Raw genomic sequence first — 26,984 nt, forward strand, 5'->3', positions numbered from 1 at the left:
TGAACACTACATCCAGAAATTATGTAGAATACACTTCATTTTCAGGTACAAATGGATTATTTACCAAACTGACAATATGCTGAGCAGGTCTCAGCAAATTTTGGATTACAGTTGCTGTGATAATAGTAGAATTAATCAATTACAAAATAATAACCTTGAAGATGGTAGCTAAAAGATAATTTAGAAAATCCCCTAAACGTTTGACTATTAATACACTTTGAAATAGCACTTCAGTCAAAGAAGAAATCACAAGAAATTAGAAAATATTTTAAACTGAAATAATAACAAAATATAACAAAATAATAACAAAATATAACTACATATTTGTAGTATATAAAACTTGTTAAAGATGTGCTCAAAAATTTTAGTTTTGAATTATATATATTAGAAAGTGAAAATCTGAAAAATTAAGAATCCAAATATTCATGTCAGAAAGTTAAAAAGTATCAGCAATTTGAAAAAAAAAATTATTTCATAGATTTTTTTTTCTTTTGACTATTATTTAGTTTAAATGTACCAAAGGAAGTAGACTCAGATTCATTTGTGTGGTCTTAATTTTTAAAATGTATGTCCTGTAGTGAATCGTTTTATTCTACAAGATGACAAATTGATTTCATCTTATATATTCTTAACAAATATTTGTGAAGAGTCTATGTCATATGTTTTGTCATAAAATCATAGTCATCAAGGATTATTCAGATATATTTATAGATCATATATTCAGGTGTTCCGGAGCTCTCTCCTCACTTCTCTGTTTATGTCCTCATTCCCTCAGTCATTGGTTTTGCTGGCTGCACATTATAATCACCTGGGCAGTTTTTATAAAATTCAGATGCCTGGAGAGTCTAATCATACTGAAATTCCTCCATTCTTTTTTTTAATTCTCTCTTAACTCCTGAATTACTCTAACCCTGCCTTTCCCCTTAACTCCTGTGTATTTCTAGCCACCTGTACTCCCTTTTCTACCTGTGTGTCCAAGATACAGCTCAAACTTAAAATGTCAAAAACTGAACTCTTAGAGTTTTTCCCAGAACCTGCTCCTTCTGCAGTGTTTTCTATCTGAGTAGGTTCTATTACCTATACGCTTAGGACAAAAGCATTGGAACCATTCTTGAGTGTTTTCTGTCATATTACACACTCACTTCTTTCAGCAAATCATGTAGGCTTTGTCTGCTCAGTAAATATTTACTGAATGAAAATGAATAAACAGCCTCCTAATATGTCTCTGCTTCCACTCTTGCTCCCCTATAGTCTGTTCACATAAGAGCCACAGTGATCCTTGTAAAATATGAATCTGATCCTTTTCCTTCTGGGCTCTCAATCTTCCCCTGTTTTCCCATCACGTTTAGAATTAAATCTAAAATCTTCAGCATGGTCAGAAGGGCACAACCTGATCTGACCCCTTGCTTTTACCTTTCCTACACTGCCTATCCCTTCTCCCTTTCAGGCAACAACACTGGCCTTCCTGTCATTCCTCTGACACAGAGCATTCCCTTAATACTGGAAAGTGTTTCCCCCATAACTCACTTGCTCATTTCATTCAGTGCTCTGCTCAGATGTTACCTCTTCAGGCAAGCCTTCCTTAACTATTTTTTGGTAGCACCTGCCCATCACAATACCCCCTTATCCTACTACTTTATTTTCTTTTGAGTTCTTAATCATGACTATATTATCTTCCATATTTAGTTGTGGGTTTTTGTTTTGTTTTATTTTGTTTTATTGTCTGTATCATACAAGAGTGTAAGGTTCATGATGGTAGGGATTGATGGTTTTGTTAATCAGTTTATATTATAACTCTTTTTTAAGACTTTATTTATTTGAGACAGAGAGCGAGAGTCTGAGAGAGCACAAGTGGGGGCTAGGAGCACAGGGAGAGGTAGAGAGAAAAGCAGTCTCCTTGCTGAGCAGGGAGCCTGATGGTGGGCTCGATCCCAGGATCCTAGGATCATGACCTGAGCTGAAGGCAGACACTTAGCCAACTGAGACACCCAGGCCCTCTATACAGTTTATATTGTAATAGTGTTGGTATGCTATGCCCTGTGAATAAAAAATGGGAATGATATATATTAAGGGCTTTTTTGATATTGTTATAAGTAAAATATCCATTTTTATTTTATTTATTACTTCTTTCTTGGTATATATGTAAAGTTAAAATGTGACTGTTCTAATAATGACCAAGGAATGTGATGCTACAGTATGAGTATTTACCAAGGATCCTCTTGTTTCTAATAATAGAAAACTCACATTTGTGGTGAGCATAGCATAACATAAACTTGTTGGAATCACTGTTATACATCTGAAGCTATATGACATTGTGTGTCAACTATACTTCAATTAAAAAAAGAAAGAAAGAAAAAAGAAAAGCCCCTGAACCTGGAAATAGGAAATCTGTGTCCTGATTCCAACTCTACCATCTATGATTTTTTAAATTCAGACATGTCACTTAACCTTTTTGAACTTTAGGTTTTTCATAGGTAATAACAGCTGACATTTAAATGCATTTACTAACATGCTAATCATTGTACTAGTTGCTTTATTTTCACTATTTTGTGTAAGCTTCCTTACAACTCAATGTGGTAAGGTCCACTGATATTCCACATTTCAGATAAAAATGTGGAAACACACTGCCACAAAATGATGGAATAATATTCAAATACAGTCTGCTTTTTACAACCTCTATTCTTTACAACTACACCATACTGTTCCAGTGTAATATGAAGTAATAATACCTGACAGGATTGTTGTGTGGATCAAATTAAAGGATGAATATGAAATTACTTTGTAAGCTATAAAATGCTATATAAACAAAAGATATAAAATACTATGCAGTATAATTAGTGTATGAATATAGGCAGGAACTATGATTGAGGAAATTATAAGTTTCATTCTTTAGGGCAGTTTTCATATTCACATTTCTTAACAAGGGAAATAATACTCATTTTGCCTTATACTTCGTTGATAAGGAATAAATGAAATAGTATATTAAATCTTTTAAACTGTAAAGCATTGAACAGATTAAAATATTAACATGATAGCCTTCTTGGAATATAATATACCATGAAACTATCTTGGAGCCACAGGAGGAAGTGACTAAATTGATCATTGGAATTTCTGGTCATAGGAAGGTTATTAAAAATTAGGAGGTCATGTTCATTTGGTGACTTTCCTCCGAGCTAAACAGCATGCTAACAAAGATAGATTGCTTTGTTTAGGAAGGCCTGAATAGTAATGGCATCCTCAGAATTATACTAGAAAGGACAGAATCCAGCACAGGCAAGTCAGTGTGTATCATTTTTTGCAAAAGACAAAGTACTGAAAGTGATAGTCAACCACTGTATTTCCTTCACTTAGTAGTTTCTGGAGTAGTAGGATGTAGTTTAGGAATTTCTTGCATCAAGTTTTTACCTTGTACATTTGTAGAACCTTTAAGAAACCAGACTGGGAGTTTGTGATCCTTCCAGAGAACACAATGAAAAAACCACTGAAAGGTTTTATGAGTGGAGTTTACTTAGATGTCCATTTTAGCTTAAAGCATGGAGAACAGTTAAGGTTGTCTTTCTGTGCCTAGAAAAGATTTCTATATCATTAACTAGCCTCTTTAAATAAATATGAAACCTACTTTTTAATTCATAACTCATGAACAAATATCTACTTTCTAAATGGTTTAATCTTTAAGCTTTGCTTTCACAGTTAAAGCTTTTTTTTTTTAACAGTTAAAGCTTTTAAAGCATACATTCTGTGATACAAGCTTTATTTTATAGAAAACAACTTGTAGTAAAAGTAGTTAAGTGTTGTTTAGGCTTAACCTCAACAGTGGCTGTATTATGTATATAATACAGTTTCCTTTCTCAAAGAACAGACTGAGAATCTTGTCTAAAAATGGAAATAAGTTGCTGTGGAAGTAATAGATTCATACCAAAATGGAACTTTTTCAATATAGAATGACTATAGATATATTCAACGTAAAAAAAAAAACCAACAAACCCTAGTATAGTTCGTTTCATCTACCCACATATTTTTTAAACTGAGAGTGAGGAGGTTAAAAATTGCCATGTTAGATTCTAACTAGGGAGAATTCTAATTCAGTAAGTCTGGGGTGTGGGGCTCTGTAACTGTCAATTTCATTGGGGAGCTTACTTTTTACATTCTACAGGTGATTCTGCTGCATGCCCAGTTAAAACTCATTGCTCTGGTAAGCCAACACCATTTTATAAAAATAGAGGACATTACAAAGAAATTGAAACTCTTTCCCCCTCTGGAGAAAAATTACATAGTAGAAGAGAAATGACATAGATCTGAGGGCTTATGGTATGACTAACAAAAATCAGTTCCTGATATTATTAATATTGTTGAAAAGATTTGCTTGGTTGCAAGGTTCTGAAAGTGTCACTTGTACTTTAAATTGAATGGATCTTTTATGACCTAGTTATAGCATTTAAATTAAAATCAGAACCTGAATTCAACACATGTGATTAAATACAAGGGATTGTATTTGAAACTCATTTTAGGATAAGTAAAAGAGCCTTAATATTATCATATCTAGTGATTAACACATTTTCCAGTCAAGTTAATTGTAAATCTTCAATTTTAGTGGAAGGAATGTAAATACTGACTCCATAAGTGAAGAAGTTGAAAAATTTCTTTTAAATTTAGCATTTAAAGATGTCAAATTGGGGATCCCTGGGTGGCGCAGTGGTTTGGCGCCTGCCTTTGGCCCAGGGCGCGATCCTGGAGACCCGGGATCAAATCCCACATCGGGCTCCCGGTGCATGGAGCCTGCCTCTCCCTCTGCCTGTGTCTCTGCCTCTCTCTCTGTGTGTGTGACTATCATAAATAAATAAAAATTAAAAAAAAAAAGATGTCAAATTTATCATCAGTGTTCCTTCAAGTAGTTTTGCCACTGATCACTTAACATTTTGAAAAGGATAAAATTTTTTAGTATTTGAAAAAATGCATGCTTTTGTTTATTACTTCAGCAGTTTATTTAGGTAGACAAGAGCTAAAGAAAAGTGGCTTGTCAATAAATTAGGTAAGCCAGAATATATTGTCACCAGTCTTTTTGGTGATTATTCGTTCCTTCCCATCAAAAACATTGAAATGGCCTCAGATATAAGAATCATTTAAGATACAAAGCACTCTCAGTCTAATCAGTTTCTACAGAGAAATTTAGTTCTATTTGAAATGAATGTTGTTTGATAGACTTTTAGAATAAGGCTTTTCTCTGCGTTCCCTTACTAACTCAGGGCAGCCACCTATATAAAAAAAAAAAAAAGCTTTTTTTTTTTTATTAAAAACCTTACTTTTATTTTTTCTTGACTGCACTTATATTTTTTTTCCATCCGAAGAAAAGTATTAACAAGACTAAGTTCTGTGCCTTCAGAATAGCTTTATTGATAGGAAAAAGCAAGGACAATTTGTGCTTAATTTAAAAATCCCTCTATGAATTCATGGCAGTGATAAAGAATACCTGTCACTAGAAATTTCTTAGGCAGAAAAACTGGCCATAGTCTCTGCTTGTGTTAAATGTATCTAGTTGCACTTTAATTATACAATGCAGAATATCTTATCCTAGAAGGCAAAAAATAACTAGTACCTCATAGATGTAAAAGCTATGTATGTAAGATTTTTCTTCTTTTTCTCATCAAAGCGTATGTTTTGCCATAAGATACATTTTACTTTAACAGCTGATCAGTTTATCTTGTTTGTTTTTCATTCCAATTTTTCAGACCTCAGCAATCACCCAACGGATAAGTCCCTGTTCCACCCTGACAAGTAGCACTGCGTCTCCACCAGCCAGCAGCCCCTGTTCCACCCTCCCGCCAGTCAGTACAAATGCAACTGCCAAGGATTGCAGCTATGGGGCTGTTACTAGTCCAACCTCTACCCTTGAAAGCAGAGATAGTGGCATTATTGGTGAGTTCATTTTTATGTTAATCATTTTGGATTTTTTTTTCTTTTTAAAATAATTACACAAGCTTAAGGTTTTCAAAAATTCTGCTTTTGAGTTGTTGATATATATATATGATGTATCCTTTTATTTTTAATGATGTTGGAAAGAGAAATAAAGGTAAACAAAATGAAAGGCATCCCTCCCTGCTTAACCACTTCTTTAAAGATATTACTTGATAAAAGAAGGAGTGGGTAGAAGAAGTTTTGTCTACCTCTTCCTGTAAATTCATCTATCTGCTAACAGAAGTGGTTTGGAAAATGTTCATTCCTCACTGAACTAGTAGAGCTTCATGGAGGCTCTCAGTTCTTTATATATGTATTGCTTATTGTATACTTACTAAGGGGAGTCAGTCAAATGGAAATGAGTTAAGTTTTGAGAAATGAGGAATCTGAAGAAAAGAGATGCACAGAGAAGAAAACAGGAGTGAGCACAGAATCTTAGGGCACATTCAAATTGACCAGGAAATGAGAGGTGGGAGAATGAGCCAGTGGACAGGAGTACTTAGACAAATAAAAGAATTTGGTCAGTGTAATGTTGGCAAGTCAAAGAAGATAAAAGGTTCAGGGGAAGGGATGAAGGAGAGGTTGGTCAAAAAATGACAAAAGCTGAAAAGGCCAGACATAAAGAAAATATTTCTTCCTCATTTGGCTTCCTTCTAAAAGTTATCAAAGCAAAATATTTATTTAGATGGTATAGCAGATATTAATACCATGGCAAATAAATATATCTCTACTACTTAAATGCATATATATCAACATGTGAATTTTTTATTTAAAATAAGTAGATGAAAAGAATATTTTTTAAAGATTTTATTTATCTGAGAGAGAGAGCAAGAGAGTGCTCACTAGCATAAGTAGTGTAGTGGGGGCAGAGGAAAGGGGATAAGCAGACTCCCCGCTGAGGAGGGAGCCTGATGTGGAGCTCAGTCCCAAGATCTTGAGATGATGACCTGAGCCAGCCAGGTGCCCCAATGAAAAGAATATATTTTACAGCAAAGTTGCAGGATATAAAATGAACAGCCAAGAACCAGTTGCATTTCTACATGCTAATCAAGAACAATTCAAAAAGAAAATTAAGAAAATAATCCTATTGTAATATCATCAAAATGAATAAAATACTTAGAAATAAATTTAACCAGGGAGATAAAAGACTTGAACACTAAACAGTACACTAAACTTAGACCAGTACATTAAACATAAAATATTGCTTGAGAAATTTTAGAAAATTTAAATAAATGAAGATATATTCTGTGTTTATGGATTGGAAAACTTAATATTGGTAAAGTGATAATATTTCCAAAGCAATCTACAGATTCAGTGAAATTACTATCATAATCCAAAATTCTTTGCAGAAATAGAAACACTCATCCTATAATTCATGTGGAATCTCAGAGGACACTGAGTAGCCAAAACAATCTTGAAAAAAGAGAACAAAGTTGGAGGACTCACATATCTTGATTTCAAAACTTATTACAAAGCTTCTTAAAGGCAGGATTCATGTCTTACAGTTTTTATATATCCTCAGGACTTAGCATGATAATTTCTAATTTGTGATTTATTTATAGGAGAAGTCTTTACAAAGATACAGTCATTAAGTGACTAAATATTTTAGCAAAATAAAATAGAGAAATAAAATGTGGAAGAGTAGCCTCTTTTTCTAACTTCTGAAATAGTTTATGGAAGATTAGAATTATCTGTTCCTTGAATATGTAGTAGGACTTGCCATTAAAAGAATCCAGACCTGATACTCATGTAGATTTTTGCAACTACTATTTCATTATGTGTTTTTTTTTTTTTAAGATTTACGTATTTTATTTTTGAGAAAGAGAGAGAGAACAATGGGAAGGGGCAGAGAGAAAGAGAGAGAGAATCCCAAGTTGACTCCTCACTGAGCATGGAGCCCAATGCAGGGCTTGATACCGCAAACCTGAGCTGAAACCAACGGTTGGTCACTCAACTCACTGTGTGATGTAGGCACCCCTAACTACTACTTCATTGTATTTAATACTATAGGACTTTTTAAGCTTTCTCTTTCTTCTTTAATCTGTTTTCCTTAGTTATGGCTTTTATCTTTTTCAAATTTATTGGTATAAAGTTGTCCAGAATATTCACTACATGCACAGGAACCTAAGCTAGAAAGCTGAGAGGAATCCTTCCCATTTCCCTTCCCCCACCCTAAATTTCTCATCCCCGGATTTGATTTTCATCTTTTTTAGTATTGCCTTGGCAGTCCTCATTATCTTTGACTTAGATTAATGCAAATGTAAGTCTTGTTTCTGCTTTTTATCTTGTCCTTTCCAAGTCTGTTTTTCACACAACCACCAAAGTAAATTAACTGAAAATCACTTACTTTGATTCTGTTACCTATAAGGTGGACATGAACTACCTGAAAAATCAAATCTGATCATATCACTCCTTTGACTCCATTTACCTATAAAACAAAGTCCAGACCCTCCTGATCTGACCATGGCCAATTTCTCCAGCTTTCTTTCCCACTACTTGTAGCCTTGTATATATTGTTCTAGCAACATTAGACTTTATCATTACCTGATGCATTCCAGTTGTTTCACCTCTCTGCTTTTGCTCATATTGACTATTCTGCCTGTAATCTCCTCTCTCTTACATATGAAAGACTCCGATGGATTTTTTAAGATTCAGTTACGTATTCTGTCACTACTACTACCACCATCTTTCTTCAGTTTTCCACTCCCAACTCCTATCCAATATATATTATTACTCCATGTTCCCAATAACACCTGAGCATATAGATGTCATGGCATTTAATGTGTGGTGTAATAATTTCGTTTTGGACCTGCTTCCTGCCGTTAATATGTTATTTCTTGTTAGCAGAAACTTTGCCTTACTTATTTGTATCTGTAGCACCTGATCCAGTAACCGGCATGTGGTAGCATAATAGGTGCTTAAGTAAATGTTTACAAATGAAAGAAGAGCTGAAGGGAGAAGGGGAGGGCACCAAGGACTGACCTGGCAATTTGCATTATTTTTTTGGCAGTACTTAGAGTGACCTTTAAGTACAAGATCGGTATTAGATTTTTTAGATTTTGAATAAATAGTAGAGATTAGAATTCTCCATTGACTAATTTTGTTCTCTTAAATTTTCTTATGATTAATTTTAGCAAAATGACTTATATAATCCCAGCCACACTTCTTCTTGGGTTCTTCTGTTGATTTTGTTAGAGTATCTATCATTGCCTATCCTCTGTGTTGGCATATATAAAACATAGCTTTAGAAATGTTTTTATCCAAGCAAAAGAGATGGTGCTGACATATCAGACAAAATCTGTTTACAAATAGTTACCTTTCAGAGGGAAACGTAACACATGTAATGTTCAGAATAAATGTTCGTATGTTCTGAAAATTAAAAAGGGAATACTGCTTTGACTTCTAGCTGGCAGTGTTTCTCTATTTATTTTTTCTGGTAAATTTCCAAAATTGTGTTCCTTGTACCATAAGTGCCTTTGTGGATAGCAGATCTAATTTAAAAGAATGATGAACTTCCATTTTTTAATGTGTATAAATACTGAAACATTTGCTTGCAAAATTAGAAGAATGAGAATAATATCTGGTCATAAAATTACTTCAACTGTAGAATAGTTAACAAATTATATATGAACAGTTTATCTTGAGAAATGATTTCTCTTTTTTTTTAATGCAATTTGAGTTGGAAGAAAATTGAATATGACATAAGTAATAATAGTTGAAGATACTGTTATTGGAAATCTCACAATTGACCTGCCTTAATTATTAAATGTGCTTTCTTTAAGTATTTTCCCCTCTTATTATACAAACATCTGCTTTTCCAAATTACGTATTGCTTTCATTATTTCAAAGAAAAACTTCCAAGATGGTCTCTTATCAGTGCTCTGTTTTTAAATCCTGCCCTGTTAACAACATCCACAAAAGTTATTAAATGTTTTAATTTATGCATTTAAAAGTCCTTTATAGGTCAGTTGAGTGTGATCCTTTATGATGCACTGCATTTTCCACTTATAGTTATCAGAATTTTAGCAATTCATGTGCCTGACTATATCACTCATACAGCATACCAAAATATGTAGAATCATAGTTATAAGAATCAGAATACTAGAAATGCACACTTCCTGAATTTTTAAGTTTATAAATGTAAAAAGTTCCTCTCTAGGGTTCTAAGATTTTAAATAACTGTAACTTATGTTATTCTATGTAGTCTGGATTCACTCCAGAGATGAGTTAATTTCTACCACAGAAAGCATTCTCTGTTCCAATCATAGCTTCCCTCTCCAAATTTACATCCCTTCTTAAATATGTGGTGAAATGTCACCAACACAGTTGTCAGGTATTTGTATGGTAATTCTATATCTGTGACTCTCCCTTTTTATTTTATTGGTATAACTCTAGTAGTATAATGGTCTTATGTATGTGCCTAGTTGATAATACCACATATATATAGATATAGCTTCAAGCAAAAATCTTAATAATTTAACCTTCGTGAGATATATATTATTTTTCTATACTATTCCTTTTTCATGTTAAATTTTAACAATTCCTTTTTGGTATGGTTTATATAGCAAAATGAACTTAAGCATGGGTCCATTTTGTTTCTCCTTTTGTTTATCTGGAGGTCACAGTTCTTTCTAGAATGGTATAATTCTTTTAGTTTCTTTTAATCAAATTATTATTTCTTTTAATCATATCTCAGAATGTTTTTAAGTCCTGAATTTATTGCCAAATTTGGTCTTATATCCTATAGTCTTATATCACTTAACACCTACAAAGATGGAGTATCTGTGACTATGCTTGTTGTTTGTGATGATGTTTTCCTAATGTTTCACATTAGTAAGTAAAAAGAATCAGTACTAGACTGGCAACCCCAGAGATAAGCATAGGGCTGGACCAGTCCAGTTGTAAAATAACTCTGTCTTATATAATAATGTAATAATCTTTCTTTGAATTAAAAAAACTGAGATTCAAAAATAATTAGTCTCAAGTCATATAGACAGTAGGAGGCAAAGCTGAGATTAAAGTTCAGGTCTGTATGACTTCAAAACCCCTGGCCCTAATTATTACAGAACAATGCATAGTTCTAAAATAATTCTGTCTCAGGACAGATGACCTAGAACTATTATATGGTATTAAAAATTTAGTCTCTGTCAACAAAAGTACAGTAATAAGTCAAGATAAAAATTATTCCTATTAATTTTAAAATATAGAAGACAGACCAATTTTATTTTTATATATTTGAAAAGAAATTTTAGTATAGCTGACACACAATGTTACATTAGTTTTAAGTAAACGGTGTGGTGATTCAATACCTGTATACCTTATACTGTGCTCACTGCAAGTGTAGCAGTCATCTGTTAACATACACTGTCACTGTACACTGCTACACCATACACATACACAATTATCATTGACAGTTATTCTCTGTGCAGTACGTTTCATCCCCAGGACTTATTCAGTCCATAACTGGAAACCTGTATCTCTCTCTCCCCTTTTCTCATCCCCCTTCCCTTCCTCTGGCAACCATCAGTTTGTTCTCTGTATTTATAGGTCTGATTCCACTTTCTGTTTGCAAATAATCCTATTTTAGAATGTACAAAAGACAGTGGATAGACATTTCACCAAACAGGATACATTGTATAACTAATAAGCAGAGAAAAAGATCCTCAATATCATCAGTCATTAGTAAAGTGCAAATTAAAACCATAATGAGACAATACCACTCACCTACTAGAATGGCTGTTTTTTAAAAAAGTACCAAGTATTGGCAAAGGTGTGGAAAAACTAGAACTTTCATGTATTACCCTCATGTGTTACTTTTATGTTTATGAAGTAAACAGAAAATTACAATATGACCTAGCAGATCCCACTCTTTGGAATAGATCCAAGAGAAATGAAAATATGTCTCAGAAAGAAGCATTATTCATAATAGCCCAAAACTGGGAACAGTCCAAACGTCTGTCACTTGACAAATGGAAGTACAAAATGTGGACTGTCTGTACAGTGGAATACTATTTAGGCAATAAAGAGGAAGAAATTATTAATAAATGCTACAGAATGCATTGGACTCAAACATAAGGACTACATACTCTGTGATTCTGTTTCTATGAAATTCCAGCCTGGTACTGGGATGAGAACAGAAATTAACTGCAAACAGCATGAAGAATCTTCTAGGGGTTATGGAAACATTCTAAAACTGAATTGTAGTAATGATTGCACTGATCTATAAATTTACTAAAAATTATTGAATTGTGCATTTACAGTGGGTCCATTTTATAGTATGTAAATTACACCTTGCTAAAATTGGTTTAGAAAGATATAAAGTTAATTTTATTCACAATAAGCCTGTGTATACACCTGTGATTCCTTCTTCCTCACATTATCTCCTCCTGGCCTGTGTGGCAGTATGAACAGACATGTCACATAAACAGTTCTTTATACTAAGGCAGCAATGTTTTTTTTTCTATATCAAAGAAGCAAAATGGAGAAGGTCTCAGAAAAATCTCTTCAGGTACTTGAGACTCAATATTTTCTCCCTGTTCCACTTGGTAATTATTAGAAATAATGATAGATTAGGGAAACAAATATGTATATATTTCAGTGAGGAACTGTGTCCAACTTCATTTATAGAAACTTCACACATATGAGTGCTTAATTAATCTAGGCCAGCTTATCTGGCACATAGACTGCATGCATGGGCTTTGGGCTTTTGAAACTTTAAGTAACCACATGCATGAAAATATTACTGCTTTCTCTGATGCTTCAGTTACCTTGATGACCTTAAATTATATAGGGTCTCACTATAGAGGAATGGTTGAATAAAATAGGATGCATTTATAAAGTTGAAAAATATACAGACATTAGCCTGTTGTTATTAAAAATAACATTTCATTTTGCGATTCATTTTTCTGTGTATGATCTCTTTTGCCACAAAATTGTCCTTCTTCTAGGATTAAGGATTTAGGACCTATCTTGTTCCTATAGCCTGATACATATTAGTTGCTCAGTAAAAATTTATTGAATGGAATTAGCCAAAAGCCACCAAGTTCAGTGAAAAGCATCAATGAAGCAAAAGTGTACAAAATTTGTAAGTGGGAATAGTTACCTAGAGAATTTTATTTCTGGTATTTTGTGTGAGTTGTCTATTTTTACTTTTTGTGCCCCCATGATTGTAGACCATTGTGCACCAGAAAAAACTAAAGTAGGATCCTTAGGCCACTGAATAATTCCATCTTTATGTACCACATATTAACTCATAGTTTCTCTAATCTTTCTACCACTGATTAGGACTTTCATAATTTTTGTTGATAGATTCTATAGTTTTGAAAAATTTTTCAGCATCACTTTTTTAATTATCAGTTTCTCATGTTTAATTTATCAAACATGCATCTCTGCCAAAGCTTCTGTTTAAATGAGATAACTATTATTGTCATCCTTGTTATAATTTAGCTATGTTTACAGGAGTTTGATGTTTTAACTAGCTACCAGTTTTAACTAGCTACATATTATTTATAAATTACTTGAGATACTTAAAATAGTGAATCCCATTGCTACTTTCTCAGACCTGTAAAGGTGTACTGAATATGCTCACGGTTTATCTGGAGTAAAAGGGTATATTTCTGGGATATATATCAGGCTAAGACCACATAGATACAGGTACATCTTAGCCAAATCTGATTAGGGACTTAATAATGAAAACTTCTGTTGAACACAACACACAAAAAATATAAAAGGTAAGGGGTTAAATAACAGACATTTTACACGTAGACAAGTCCTCTGGGAAACAGTTTTCATTCTCTGGATTGATTCAGCATACTGACCATAGCAGTTGTGTGAACTCTAAGCTTCTTGCAAGAATTATAAAGCCAGCTGAATCACCACATCTTTATTACACCAAATGAAATATTATTTCAGTCAAATTTTACTGAAAAAAAGTTTATATTTTATAAATTAATGAGACAATTTTCAGAAATTAGGATACATACGTAGCATACATCTATTTTTAAAGAACACACACAGGTACATGCATACATAATACAAATACATTATCACTGAACACATTTAGAAATTATAAAATATTACTGTAGAATCCATAATAATCTCATTGGAGAAGGTACAACATTATGTTTGGTGGCAAAAAAAAGTTAGTAACTATTGGGCTACTCATGACTGAAAGTCTGTATATGTAAAATGAATTTTTAAAGTGAGTAGTTTTGGCTGTATATTGAAATAACGTAGTATCTTAACAGACTTGAACACTTGGATGAGCTTTAAGAATATCCTATAGTGGGATCCCTGGGTGGCGCAGCGGTTTGGCGCTTGCCTTTGACCCAGGGCGCAATCCTGGAGACCCGGGATCAAATCCCACATCGGGCTCCCGGTGCATGGAGCCTGCTTCTCCCTCTGCCTGTGTCTCTGCCTCTCTCTCTCTCTCTCTCTCTCTCTCTATCATAAATAAATAAAAATTTATAAAAAAAAAAGAATATCCTATAGTTCCAACATTTTAATCAATAAGTCTTCCCTAGTGTAGATTTCTTAGAAAATAGAGCCTGAGACTAAAAGTTATGTGCTAACACTATATGAATGAAAGAGGAGTAAGGCAGAAAAGGAGGAGAAGCAAATATAAGGAAAGGAATTACAGAGCTGGCAAAGGTGATTGCCTGATTCTACTGAAAGTCTTCAGAGAGATCATACATTTCTGAACTGTGGAAGGGGGAATTAGAAAGTGATATTACTGCTAGTTCCCTTCTTACATTGGTATGTTAGCCCTAATACGATACTATTTCCCCCACTCTTACAAGTGCATGGATCCAATAGCTCTGCTGTATCTCATATGTCTCAGTGGCAACCAGGAAGTCTAGGGTCAGAGGAGAGAGGCTATAGGGCAATATACAAGACAGATGTTGGCTTGTGCCCATGATTATCCCAAAGGGCCAGGAATAGCCATTATAGGCAACCCTTCAGTCTGGAGCAGGATGTTAATAACAGGAGCTCAGCTCCAACCCATGGGAATAGTCCTCACCTTGCTAGAGTCAATGTAGCCAGACAACAGGCAGGTGAGTAATTTAGAGTGGCAAATCCAGTTTATCCCTTGCACTACATATATCGATCATTAGTATTCTCTTTTGGCATCTAGTCTCACTTGGGAACATAATATTGTGATACTCTCAATTCTTTTCTGAGAGGAGAGATCCAAATCCAGTTCTTCAAGAGGATGACTAGTTGCAGTCTCCCAAAAAGACTTAGAAAGGGTTAGTAAGTGAAAATTAACTCCCTGCTGCTCCTGCTGGTTCTAAGGCCATCATGTATGTTCGTCATCTCCTTCCTTCACCCATTTCAGAACAAAGAATATCAAAATAGATTTCAGAGCAAACAGTGATGACCTATCAAGGAAAATCATTTCATAGTGCTAAATGGATCATTTCATCAAGAGGAAATAATGATCCTAAATGTTTATGTGCTGAATAACGAAGCTTCAAAGTGGCAGAAATCTAGCTTCAAAATGGCAGAAACAGAGATATTTAACTCTTATCTCTCAGTGGTTGAAAGAACAAGTAGGAAATCAGTTTGCACGTATAAGACCTAAACAATTCTATCAACCAATTTGACATAATTATTTTTTATAGGACAGTCCACCTAACAATAGCATTGTTCAGATTCTTTTTAGCTATACACAGAAAGAAGATTCACCAAGAGACCATATTCTAGTTCATTAAACAAGTCTCAGTAAAGATAAATGGACCTAAACCATTACAAACTGTGTTCTCTGACTACACTGTGTTTAAACTAGAAACCAATAATAGAAAAATATTGGGAATTTTCAATAATGCTTAGAAATTAAACACATTTTTAAATAACACAGGTCAAAAAAATCACAATATTTTGTGAAATTTTAAAATATTTTTAATTGAATGATAATGAAAACAAAACATCAGAAATTTTAGAATGCAATAAAGAAGTGCTCAGGAGGAAATTTATAGCATTAGATGCTTATTTTAGAAAAGAAGGAAGTTATTTAATTAGCAAACTAGTTCTACTTAAAGAAGAAAAAGAACTTCAAATCAAAGTAAACAAAATAGGAAATAATGAACAGATATCAATGAAACTAAAAGCTGGTTCTTTGAAAAAAAAAACATTGATAAACCTCTAGTCATATTAACCAGGAAAAAAAAGAGATATAAATTATCAATATCAGGAATGAAATAGGGGACGTCACTACAGACCCCACAAACAAAGGGTAATGCAATGTCACGAACAACTTTATGCCAATAAATTTAACTGTTTAGATGAAGTGGACAAATCCTGGAAATAACAAATGACCAAGGATCATTTGAGAAGAACCTAAAGAGCTTTCTAGCTGTTAAAAATGAATTGAATTTGTTGTTTAAAACTTTCCCACAAGGTAAACTTAGTCCAAATGCCTTCACAGGTAAATTCTATCACAATTTAAGGAAGAAATAATACCATTTTCCCACAAACTGCTCCAGGAGGTTGAAGTTAAAAGAACAATTAATGAGGGAGGCCAATATTACCTTAAGACCAAATCAGACAAAGAAATTATATAAAAAAGCAAGCCACAGACCAGTGTCTCTCATGAACATAGACATAAAAGTCCTAACAAAATTCTAACATTGAATCCAGCAATGTATAAAAAAGATAACAGGGACAATATATAAAAAGGATGTGTTGAGGCTCCGGGGTGGCTCGTTGATTGAGTGTCAACTCTTGATTTCAGCTCAGGTCATGATCTCAGGGTCCTGGGGTCAAGCCCTGCATTGGGCCCCATGCTTAGCAGGAGTCTACTTGAGGATTCTCCCTCTCCCTTTCTTCCTCCCCTCCTCTCTGCCCCCTCTCCTCCTTCCCCTCCCCTCTCTCAAATAAATTAATAAATCTTAAAAAAAAAAAAAAAGGATGTGTCACAAGTTGGTATGAGTGGGGAGCACTGTCATCTTTGAGAAGTGTAACAGTGACTGCCCCCTCTGACAGAATTGACAGGGAGGTGTTGCCATAAAACCAGACTCCCTTACTATCAGGATACAGAGACTAGTTTGTAGCAGTTAATTCTCAGATGCAAGGAAAACTTATTACCGTAAAGAGCAACAAAGCTTGAAGGCAACCAGGGTTTCTTCCTTTATAACTCATATTTTCTCCTTATTACTACCAAGTCCAGAACTCCATTTAAATTTCCAAAGAGAAAACCTCACTAAAAGGAATCATGGAAAGTACCCAATAAACTTAGGTTTCTTCTTTTCACAACAGGTACATTGAAAATGTAAGAAGAGAATATGCACTAACATATTAAAAGCTTTCCTGAGATGACCTCTTTTATTCTTAGAATTATTGCTAAGATTTTTATAATCTTGATTTTAATGTTTTTAATCCTTGCATTTCTATGGCTGATGAAAATTTTTGTTTAGAAGTCCTGTTTATAATTAGTGGTAAGACTAGATAAAATTCTAGAAGCCCTTTCAATTTTTGTTTGATTTCATTAAGGAACATAGAGCTAGAACTGCAGAGGCTTCCTGTTCAAGAAGGCCCTGTACTGTCTCCTTATTTGGACAGATTATTTCTCCTATATTAACATCTACTTAGGGACCATTTGTTTTTTCTAATTCTTAATTACATATAAGGGGCCTGGAAATAAATTTAAATGAGGGAAAATATGGGTTAAAAGAGTATAAAGATCTTTTTGAGACTTTGGGAGCTCTCCAACAATCCCTTTTTGATGAAATTCTGAAATTTTTAGCATTGATAGGCCCTAGCTGTAGATCTTTTAGCACTGATGTCTGAATGTATTTAGTTTCATTTAAATAGAGTTATTAAAGTAAAAATAGGAGAGATATGAGAGAAAATATGTAAGAGATAGTTAAATTTTGCTTTCAGTTATTTAAACTTCATGATAGAGATAAAATGATCATGAATAATTTTTTAAAAATAATATTGCTACTACTCTTACTAGATATTTATGATTTTGGATAGTAGTAAACAGCTTAATCTGTAGGTATTTAGGTTTTTTTTTAACTTGTTTTACTCTGTCTTTCAGCTACCTTGACAAGCTATTCTGAAAACGTAGAACGCACAAAATATGTTGGGGAAAGCAGTAAAGAATTAGGATCTGGAGGAAACCTAAAACCTTGGCAATCTCAAAAATCCAGCATGGATTCCTGTTTGTATCGAGTAGATGAAAACATGACGGCTTCCACCTATAGTCTGAATAAGATCCCAGAGAGGAATTTGGAATCAGTTTTATCACAATCAGTACAGTCTATTCCTCTGTATCTTATGCCACGACCAAATTCAGTAGCAGGTAAGATTTTTGAAAAAATTGACCATTTTACTGGCATATATACTTAAATGAAAGTAAATTCTGCTTTAATAGAATTTTCCATTTGTGTTCTTTGACTAAGCTATTCTTTTGTGTTTCGGTAATATGTATGTGTATATCTTTCTGAACCTGGGGGATGGCTCATGTTCAAGTGGTTGTTTAGTTCTGTTCCCAAAATGTGTAACAGCATGCATGAAATCAGAAGTAAAACCTATAAAGTATATTGTTGAATTTCTAAAAGTATTTTTCACATCTGAAACCTTTGAAAAGATTTCAATTTGAGGTTTTTAAAAACATCAGTTTAAAAAAATTATTAAATTGAAGTATATTTCAGTAGAAGTTGTATTATCAGAAATCATCATCCATAGTTTGAGGAAGTGACAGGCAGGCAAGAATTCAACTTCCAATCCAAGAGCTCAATATTTTCACAATACCCTGGTCATCTTATCATTGAAGAATCACCAGGTACCAGTTATTACTAAAGAATAACTCAGACACTCCTAGCAGTTTCAGTCATAAAATCATAAAGGAGTATGGAGTCAATATTCTTTAGCAGCTATTCAGAACTGATGTCAAAGGATATTTTTTTATACAGCTAAGTTGCTACTTAATAATTCAGACCAGGAACTTTTGCAGAATAGTTTGGCATTCTGGCATTTTCAGAATGCCATACCATCTAGACTTTGTCTCTACTACAAAATCATAGTTATGTTTGTCTTTCTTACTTGTCTGATGAATGCCTATAAAGTTTGTCCTACACCAGGTAATAAAATACTTTTTGTAGTTAGAAGCTCTTATTTCCTAAGTGTAATGATTTATGTTATGTAGATGATAGTGTGATGCTTCTTGCCTTTTTGTACCTTTTCTAAAACATTACTCTTTGTTCCATCCTCTGGGAGGCCATCAGCATCAGTCATCACATGGAGTAATATAATTATGGCTCATCTGGAAGATGGATAACCATAGGCAATTTTAATACTAAGTTTTCAAGATTATTCACTTTTATATAGTGCCAGGAACTTTTCTTTCTTAGATTCTTTGGAATATATTGATCCCCACTGATGTCATATTAGAATCCTAGAATGCTATAACTTAGAAAAGTACTAAACAAATACAGTCTTTCCAGAAGAGAAGCATTTAAATCCTTGCCTGCATAAAATTTGGGAAATACAGCCACCAGCCTTAATGGTACATCCCAGTGTACTTCTTAACTAAGCTGCAGTGATTTCTAAGAGAATTTTTGACTCTGTTATTTGAGAATGGCACTGAACACCTAGTAGGAGTCAGAAGTATAAGCTTCTCTTGTCCTCTTTTTTTAGTTTACTGGAGAGATTATAAAATAGAGAGATTATAAAATACTTTGCTCTCCTTGAGCATAAATATCTGTAGATTCATTATTCTACCCTCTGCAGATACTAAACTTATTGTGTACAAAGGCTTGTCCAGGACTAATTAGCCAAATATTATCCTTCCCTTACTTTCTCTGAAGTTTTCTAACACTATTGCCTTCTAGAAATTAGCACAAGGCAACTGTCAGAAGTATCACTGAGTTACCAATTATTTTTCTAATACATTTAAAAGAAATTGACTTCATAGCTCTATTGCAGAGACTAGAACCCACCTTTCTATACCAGATATTTTAATCACCAGGTAAAAAATACCATTTGAAATGTTTTTTTTAAAAAACTTTACAAAGGACGTAACATTTTAGCAGGTAAAGAGTACCTCCTTTCTTTTGTGTGGATTGTAAGATTTTTGTTTATTTAGAATCTTATTTTGTAAGAGCTGATATTCTAGTTACTTAATAAAATATTTTAAATCATGGTCAGTTTTCAGGGAATTGTAATCCAATCTGTGAATTTGGGGGGGCTTCTAAACTATCTTTGTGGTGTATTTTTGCTAACTGCCATTTAACAACTCTACCACTCATAGGCATCAGTATATTTGTGGCTACACTTAGACTTCAGTAACTTTTTGGGTATTCTTTGGGACACTAATTCCAGCAAGTAGTAAGATAGGAATTTTATGGAGAATTACAGGATGGAATTCTAATTGACATCCATTGTTGTTTTTGTAGATTAGTCAGCTACAATGTGATAACTGCTATAACACAGTAATTTACAAAGTACCATAGGAACACAGAGGATGGAAGCATCTGAGTGCAAAGGGGAGAGGACAGGGCACCTGGGTGGCTCAGTTAAGTGTCTGCATTCCCCACAGGTCATGATCAAACCCCACATCAGGCTCCTGCTCAGTGGGGAGTCTGCTTCTCCCTCTCCCTTTGCCTCTCCCCAGAGCTCACACTCTCTTTCTTTCTTAAGTAAATAAGTTAAATAAATAATCTCATAAAAAGGTGGGGGAGAGGGTAGAGAGGAATAGAAGATATCACAGAAAAGGATGAGTGAGAAGTCACAAGAAAGACAGAAAAAAGAGGAAGGCACAAAGAAGTTAAAGAACTTGGCACATTATTGGCATTTCAGCATGACCAGAACCTGGGTATAGTGAAGGAATAGTGAAAAGTGATGCCAAAGGTGATACCAAGGAGCTTAAGTGCTCTGATGTTAAGTATTGAGGGTTTTTTGTTGCTAGTCAGTATAAGCAGGTGCTGTATTATCAAATTTGCAGTTTAGAAAAATGGCTATTATATACCCATCCATTTAGGAGAAAGAGGAGAGCCTGGAGTTAGAGATAATAGTTTGTCAACAGCTTGTGGTAATGTGCAGAATTATAGGGAGTGAATTGCCAGGTATTTTGTAGAGTTGAGAAAATGGCTTGGGAGATTTTCTTCTTTTTTGCCTTAAAAAATAACATATATTAGAGTTTTTTTAAGTTAGAAATACAAGAAGGAAACAAAACAAGAATGAGCCACAGGGATGCCCAGGTGGCTCAGTGGTTGAGCACCTGCCTTAGGCCCAGGGCATGATCCCAGAGTACCGGGATCGAGTCCCGTATCAGACTCCCTGCATGAAGCCTGCTTCTTCCTCTGCCTGTGTCTATGCCCCCCGCCCCTCTCTCTGTGTCTCTCATGAATAAATAAATAAAATCTTAAAAAAAAGAAAGAGCCATAGTTTCCTTGCCTAGTGGTTCATGCTGACATATTCTAGGAATTAAAGATTCATATATGTTACATAGTATGTATATAAGTAAAATATCCAAATTCAAACAAAAATACAGAAGAAAAAGGAAAAACCACTCCCTTCTCTGCCTAGTTTCCCTCTCCAAAGGTTATTACTTAAGAATCTTTAAAATATGTATCATACATATAATATCCATATTACATATGTAATACATAATATATACCTATATAGTTATAATATATGTAAGAGACATGTGAGGTCAAAAAATCAGGATTTATAGAAAGGAAAGTATATATTCTTACAAAGATGTATAGCTTTATTTGTTAATAGCTCAAAACTGTGAACATCCCAAATGATAATTAGCTGCTGAGTGGATAAACAAATTAGAGCATATCCTTACAATGGGTACTACCTAGCAGTAAAAAGAAATGAACTATTGATACTGCAGCAACACATACAAATCTCAGAACGGTTCCATTGAGTGAAAGAAGTCAGATTAAAAGGAGTATATAGTATATGATCCCATGTATATAAATTCCTAGAAAACACAAACTAGTTTATAGGCACAGTGCATCTATCTGCATATGCCACTATCACCCACTTCTTGTATTGCCCTGTGGGAACTGGGCCTCAGAAGAGTGCCACCAGTGTTGATACTGTGGCTTTTGCTATTCTTCTGAGTAATGAAATCTCATTCATCTTAGATGTTTCATGTCTTCTTCCACCATCCAGGTGTGTTAGAAGTAGAATAAAATATTGGACCTTCCCATTTTGTGGCAGTGAGATACCACTATACCCATACCCACAAAATTAAACGGAATGACAAGTGTTAGTGAGGATGTGATGCAATTAAAGTTGTTAGACTTTGTTAATGGGAGTATAATAATAAACTGGTACTAGCACTTTGTAAAGGTGCTTGGCAAGATCTATTAAAGGTGTATAAAACTATATATGCATGTTACCTAAAACCTGTCAATTCCACTCCTGCATAGAATGGCCATCAAAAATACATCATTCTGGGGTGCCTGCCTGGCTCAGTTGGTAGAGCATATGACTCTTGGCCTCAGGTCATGAGTTCAGGCCCTGTGTTGAGCATGGAGTCTACTGAAAAAAAGAAGTCCTTATATTCACCAAAAACTAATAAAATAAATATAAATAAATATAGGAGTGTTCATATCCATTTTATTTATAATAACCCAAAAGCTGAAAATCATCCAAATTGTCCATCAACAGTAGACTGGCTTAATAAATTGTATCCAACAGTGAAAAAGAATGTACTACTGCTATAGACAACATCATGGGGAGGGCATACTATATGGAATATGTATATTTCTATAAAGTATAAAAAATCATACAAAAACTATGTAATTTCTAAGGTGATAGTACTAAAAGTAATGTTACCTTTGGTGGGAATATCAAGGAAGCCTTCTGTATCTTGATTGAACAGTGGTTGCATGGGTGTGTATATTTATAAACATTTATTGAGCTATACACTTAAGATTTATATACATAAGGTATATAAATCATACCTCAATTTAAAAAATGTATAAAGTATTTAGGCTTCTGTCTTTCTAGAAGAATTTCCCCTTTAGTTTAGAAATAGTGGTTCTTGGTGATAACTAGATCTTTGAAGAAATACCTATTTTTAGTGTTGATTAAAAATAACCTAGGAGGCACCTGGGTGGCTTAGTCTATTAAGTGTCAGACTCTTGACTTCGGCTCAGGTAATGATCTCAGGGTTGTGAAATCAAACCCTACATTGGGCTCTGCACTGGATGTGGAGCCTACTTAGGATTCTTTCTCCTCCCCTCCTCCCTCAAGAGAGAGAAAAGAGAAAAGAGAAAAGAGAAAAGAGGAGAGGAGAGGAGAGGAGAGGAGAGGAGAGGAGAGGAGAGGAGAGGAGAGGAGAGGAGAGGAGAAAGCCAGTATGTCAGCAAATGGACAATTAAAGTGTTCCATTTATTGAGAACATAAACCTAGGATTAATACCCAAACTGGCCAGAAATGATTCTAATTAGTTCAGTGTTAGCCTAGGTAAAGTCCTGAAGCAGCAGTCTCTGTGTGACTTTATCCTTTTTTAAAAAAACAATTATTTTGAATTATATTTTACATATCATAAAATTCACCCCTTTTTATATAATCCACCCAATTTAGTAATTTATAGCATATTTACTAAGTTATGCAGTCTTTGCCATAAATCACTTTTGGAACATTTCATCATCCCAATAAGATCATGTCATGATGACATGGTCCTCATGTCTATTTAATACTAATTCCATTCCCACTCCCAGCCCCAGGCAACCACTGGTCTATTTTCTATCTCTGTAGACTTTTTCTGGACATTTCATATAAATGGAGTCATACAATCCGTGGTGTCTTGTGTCTGGCTTCTTTCACTTAGCATAATGTTTCTGAGATTCATTTATGACATAGTATGTATCAGAAATTTGTTCCTTTTTTTTTTAAGGATTTTATTTATTTATTCATAAGAGACACACGGAGGCAGAGGGAGTAGGAGAAGCAGGCTCCCCTGGGGAGCCCAATGTAAGACTGAGTCTCAGGACCCTGGGATCGTGCCCTGTGCCATTGGCTGACACTCAAACACTGAGCCACCCAGGTGTCCCAGTTTGTTCTTTTTTATTGCAAATAGTATTCCTTTGTATGCCTATACCACATTTTATCCATTCACCAGTTGATGGACATTTAGATTTTTTTCCCAATTTTTGGCTGTTTTGAATAGTGCTACTATATTCATGTGCAAGTCTTTGAGTGGTTATATGGCTTCATTTCTCTTGAATAGATACCTAAGAGTAGAAATGCTGCATCATAGGGTAAATTTATGTTTAATTTTTTAAGAAATTGCCAACCTGTTTTCTAAAGTAGCTGCACGATTTTACATTCCCACCCATAACGTATGTGTGGATTCCTGTTTATCCACATTCTTCCAGCCATTTGTTATGGTCTTTTCTCTTATTATACTTCCTCAGGCGGGTGTGAAATACTATTTTGTTATAGTTTTAATTTGCATTTTCTTTTTTTTTTTAATTTTTTTATTTATTTATGATAGCCACACACAGAGAGAGAGAGAGAGAGAGAGAGAGAGAGAGAGAGAGAGGCAGAGACATAGGCGGAGGGAGAAGCAGGCTCCATGCACCGGGAGCCCGACGTGGGATTCGATCCCGGGTCTCCAGGATCGCGCCCTGGGCCAAAGGCAGGCGCCAAACCGCTGCGCCACCCAGGGATTCCCTAATTTGCATTTTCTTAATGACTGATGGTGTTGAGTTTATTTTGTGTGTGTATTGCCTATTCATGTATCTTCTTTGGTAAAATATCTTTTCAAACCTTTTGCACATTTTTTTTGTTGGATTGTTTGTCTTAGTGAGTTGTAAGCATTTGTTGTGTATTCTGGATACAATGCTTTATCAAACGATGGGTTTGCAAAATATTTTCTTCCAGTCTGATGCTTATCTTTTCATTTTCTTATTGATGTATTTTGATCACATCAATTTATCAAATTTTTCTTTTCTTGGATCATGCTTTGGTGTCATTTTTTTCTCTATCTTTTTAATAGAAAGTACACTTTATATAAAATATTACAAAACAACTATTTTTCTTTGTTATTGGAGTTTATTTGTTTTAAATTCAAGTATTAGAAAATATTTTCTGTCCTCACTTAAATGCTTTCTACGGTCTTCTTCTTTTCCCTCTTCAGCCCCTCCCTCATGTTAAAAAAAGTAAAAGGGATAACAGCCTATGTTGTTATGCTGTTGATTATTTTTCCACTTATCACAGTGGTCATACCACAATAGGCCTTTTCTGGCTAGCATAGATTTTCAGATTCTTAAGTAGTACTGATCATGCTTGTTCCAAAAAAAGGTAAAAAGTAAATGTACCATCAGAAGCCAGATAGATCACAGGATTCTGGGGTGGCTCAGTCAGTTAAATGTCTGGCTCCAGTTATGATCCCAGGGTCTTGGGATGGACCCTATTGTCTGACTCCCTGCTCAGCAGGTAGTTTGCTTCTCCTTCTCCCTCTGCGCCTTCCCCAGCTCGTGTTCTCTCTCTCTCTCTTTTTGCTCAAATAAATCTTAAAAAAAAAAAAAGAAGAAGAAGAAGCCTGATCTGTCCTAGAGTATAGGATTTTAGACTGTCGGAGTAGTACAAATTGTATTAAAGTATGAACATAGAGGATCCCTGGGTGGCTCAGTGGTTTAGCACCTGCCTTTGGCCCAGGACGTGATCCTGGAGTCCCGGGATCGAGTCCTCCATCGGGCTCCCTGCATGGAGCCTGCTTCTCCCTCTGCTTGTGTCTCTGCCTCTCTGTCTCTCTGTGTCTCTCATCAATAAATAAATAAAATATATATTTTTTAAAAGTATGCATATACTTCATCAGAGAATTATTTCTTCTCCTTGTTGGATGTAATATAAACAGATCTAGTGTTGCCTACAGGGTAAGTCATAGGTCAGGGAATAGTTTGTACTGGATTGTTTTCTGTATCTGGAAACCATGGTTTCAGTATCCTCACAAAGACGCAGGAAAGTGAACTATAAACCAGAGGACTCAGTTATCTTCAAAATTTAATAGATTATAGGTTGAAAATGTTTCCAGAATGTAGAGAAATAAAATTACTTTTGCAGGGTATTATCCTGCTAACTATATAATGTGTAAATATTTGGTAAGACCACAACCTCTGGTAGTTTAAATGATTAAGTATCTACATTGTTTTTTAAAACAAATTTTCTTAGCTCTGGAGGATCCTTTCTAGTAGATTCTAGATAGAGATCTCTAGATAGACCACTCTAGATAGAGCTCTAGATGTACTTATATTTTCCTTTGCTTTCTAATGGGCACATATAAGTGGTATGGGAAGTGTGGGAAGATCAAATACTTGAATCTCCTTGGTGAACAGGAGGAACTGAGGATTTCAAACACAAGATAGCTTAAAATAGAGGGGGGAGAAAAACCAGTGTATTTATTTATTCTTATTAAATTATTCTAAGCATATAAATAGCTGAGGGAAGAAATAATGTGAATGCCAGTTATAAAAGGCCTTGTTCAAATCCGGCTCTTAAATTTCTCTTTTTAAAACTTTATCTCAGGGTAGCCCCGGTGGCGCAGCTGTTTAGCGCCACCCGCAGCCCGGGGTGTGATCCTGGAGACCCAGGATCGAGTCCCATGTCAGGCTCTCTGTGTGGTGCCTGCTTCTTCCTCTGCCTGTGTCTCTGCCTCTCTCTCTCTCTCTGTCTCTATAAATAAATAAAATAAAAAAATCTTTAAAAAAAATAAACTTTATCTCAGTATGAATAATATAGTTATTTTAGAGATGAAATAATGTTGAATAATGAGGTGAAAATACCATTTGCATCACTTCAAAAATTCTGGGGGAATAATTGTTTAAATGGTCTTGCCATGTTACAGACTTTTCCCCACTTGTGGAAGAGAATCACCCGTTTTGGCTTGAGCTCAGTATCTTTACAGGGCTACAGGACCAGGAAATTGTCAAGAAATTATTTAAATTAATTTGCTGCATTGAACTCTAAAGAATAAAACTGCTTATGTTATTCCATAAGACCCGTGATTTAAAAAAATCACTTTTATAACACTTTACTTAGAAGAAGTGGGGTCAGTACAT

The 26,984-nt window shown here is 34.5% G+C and overlaps 1 protein-coding gene across 5 annotated transcripts in view; it reads left to right on the forward strand.

Moving 5' to 3' along the window:
- TANC2 (tetratricopeptide repeat, ankyrin repeat and coiled-coil containing 2) overlaps positions 1-26,984 on the forward strand; it is a 366,267-nt gene that overhangs the window by 218,479 nt on the left and 120,804 nt on the right. For all 5 annotated transcript variants that reach the window (XM_055321616.1, XM_055321584.1, XM_055321595.1 and 2 more), the window contains 2 exons: positions 5,727-5,913; positions 17,993-18,256. In XM_055321616.1, the coding sequence (XP_055177591.1) occupies positions 5,727-5,913; positions 17,993-18,256 (451 nt within the window). The remainder of the gene's footprint in view (positions 1-5,726; positions 5,914-17,992; positions 18,257-26,984) is intronic.

The sequence above is a fragment of the Nyctereutes procyonoides genome, unplaced genomic scaffold (assembly GCF_905146905.1).
Source record: "Nyctereutes procyonoides isolate TBG_1078 unplaced genomic scaffold, NYPRO_anot_genome, whole genome shotgun sequence".
NCBI classification, from domain to species: domain Eukaryota; kingdom Metazoa; phylum Chordata; class Mammalia; order Carnivora; family Canidae; genus Nyctereutes; species Nyctereutes procyonoides.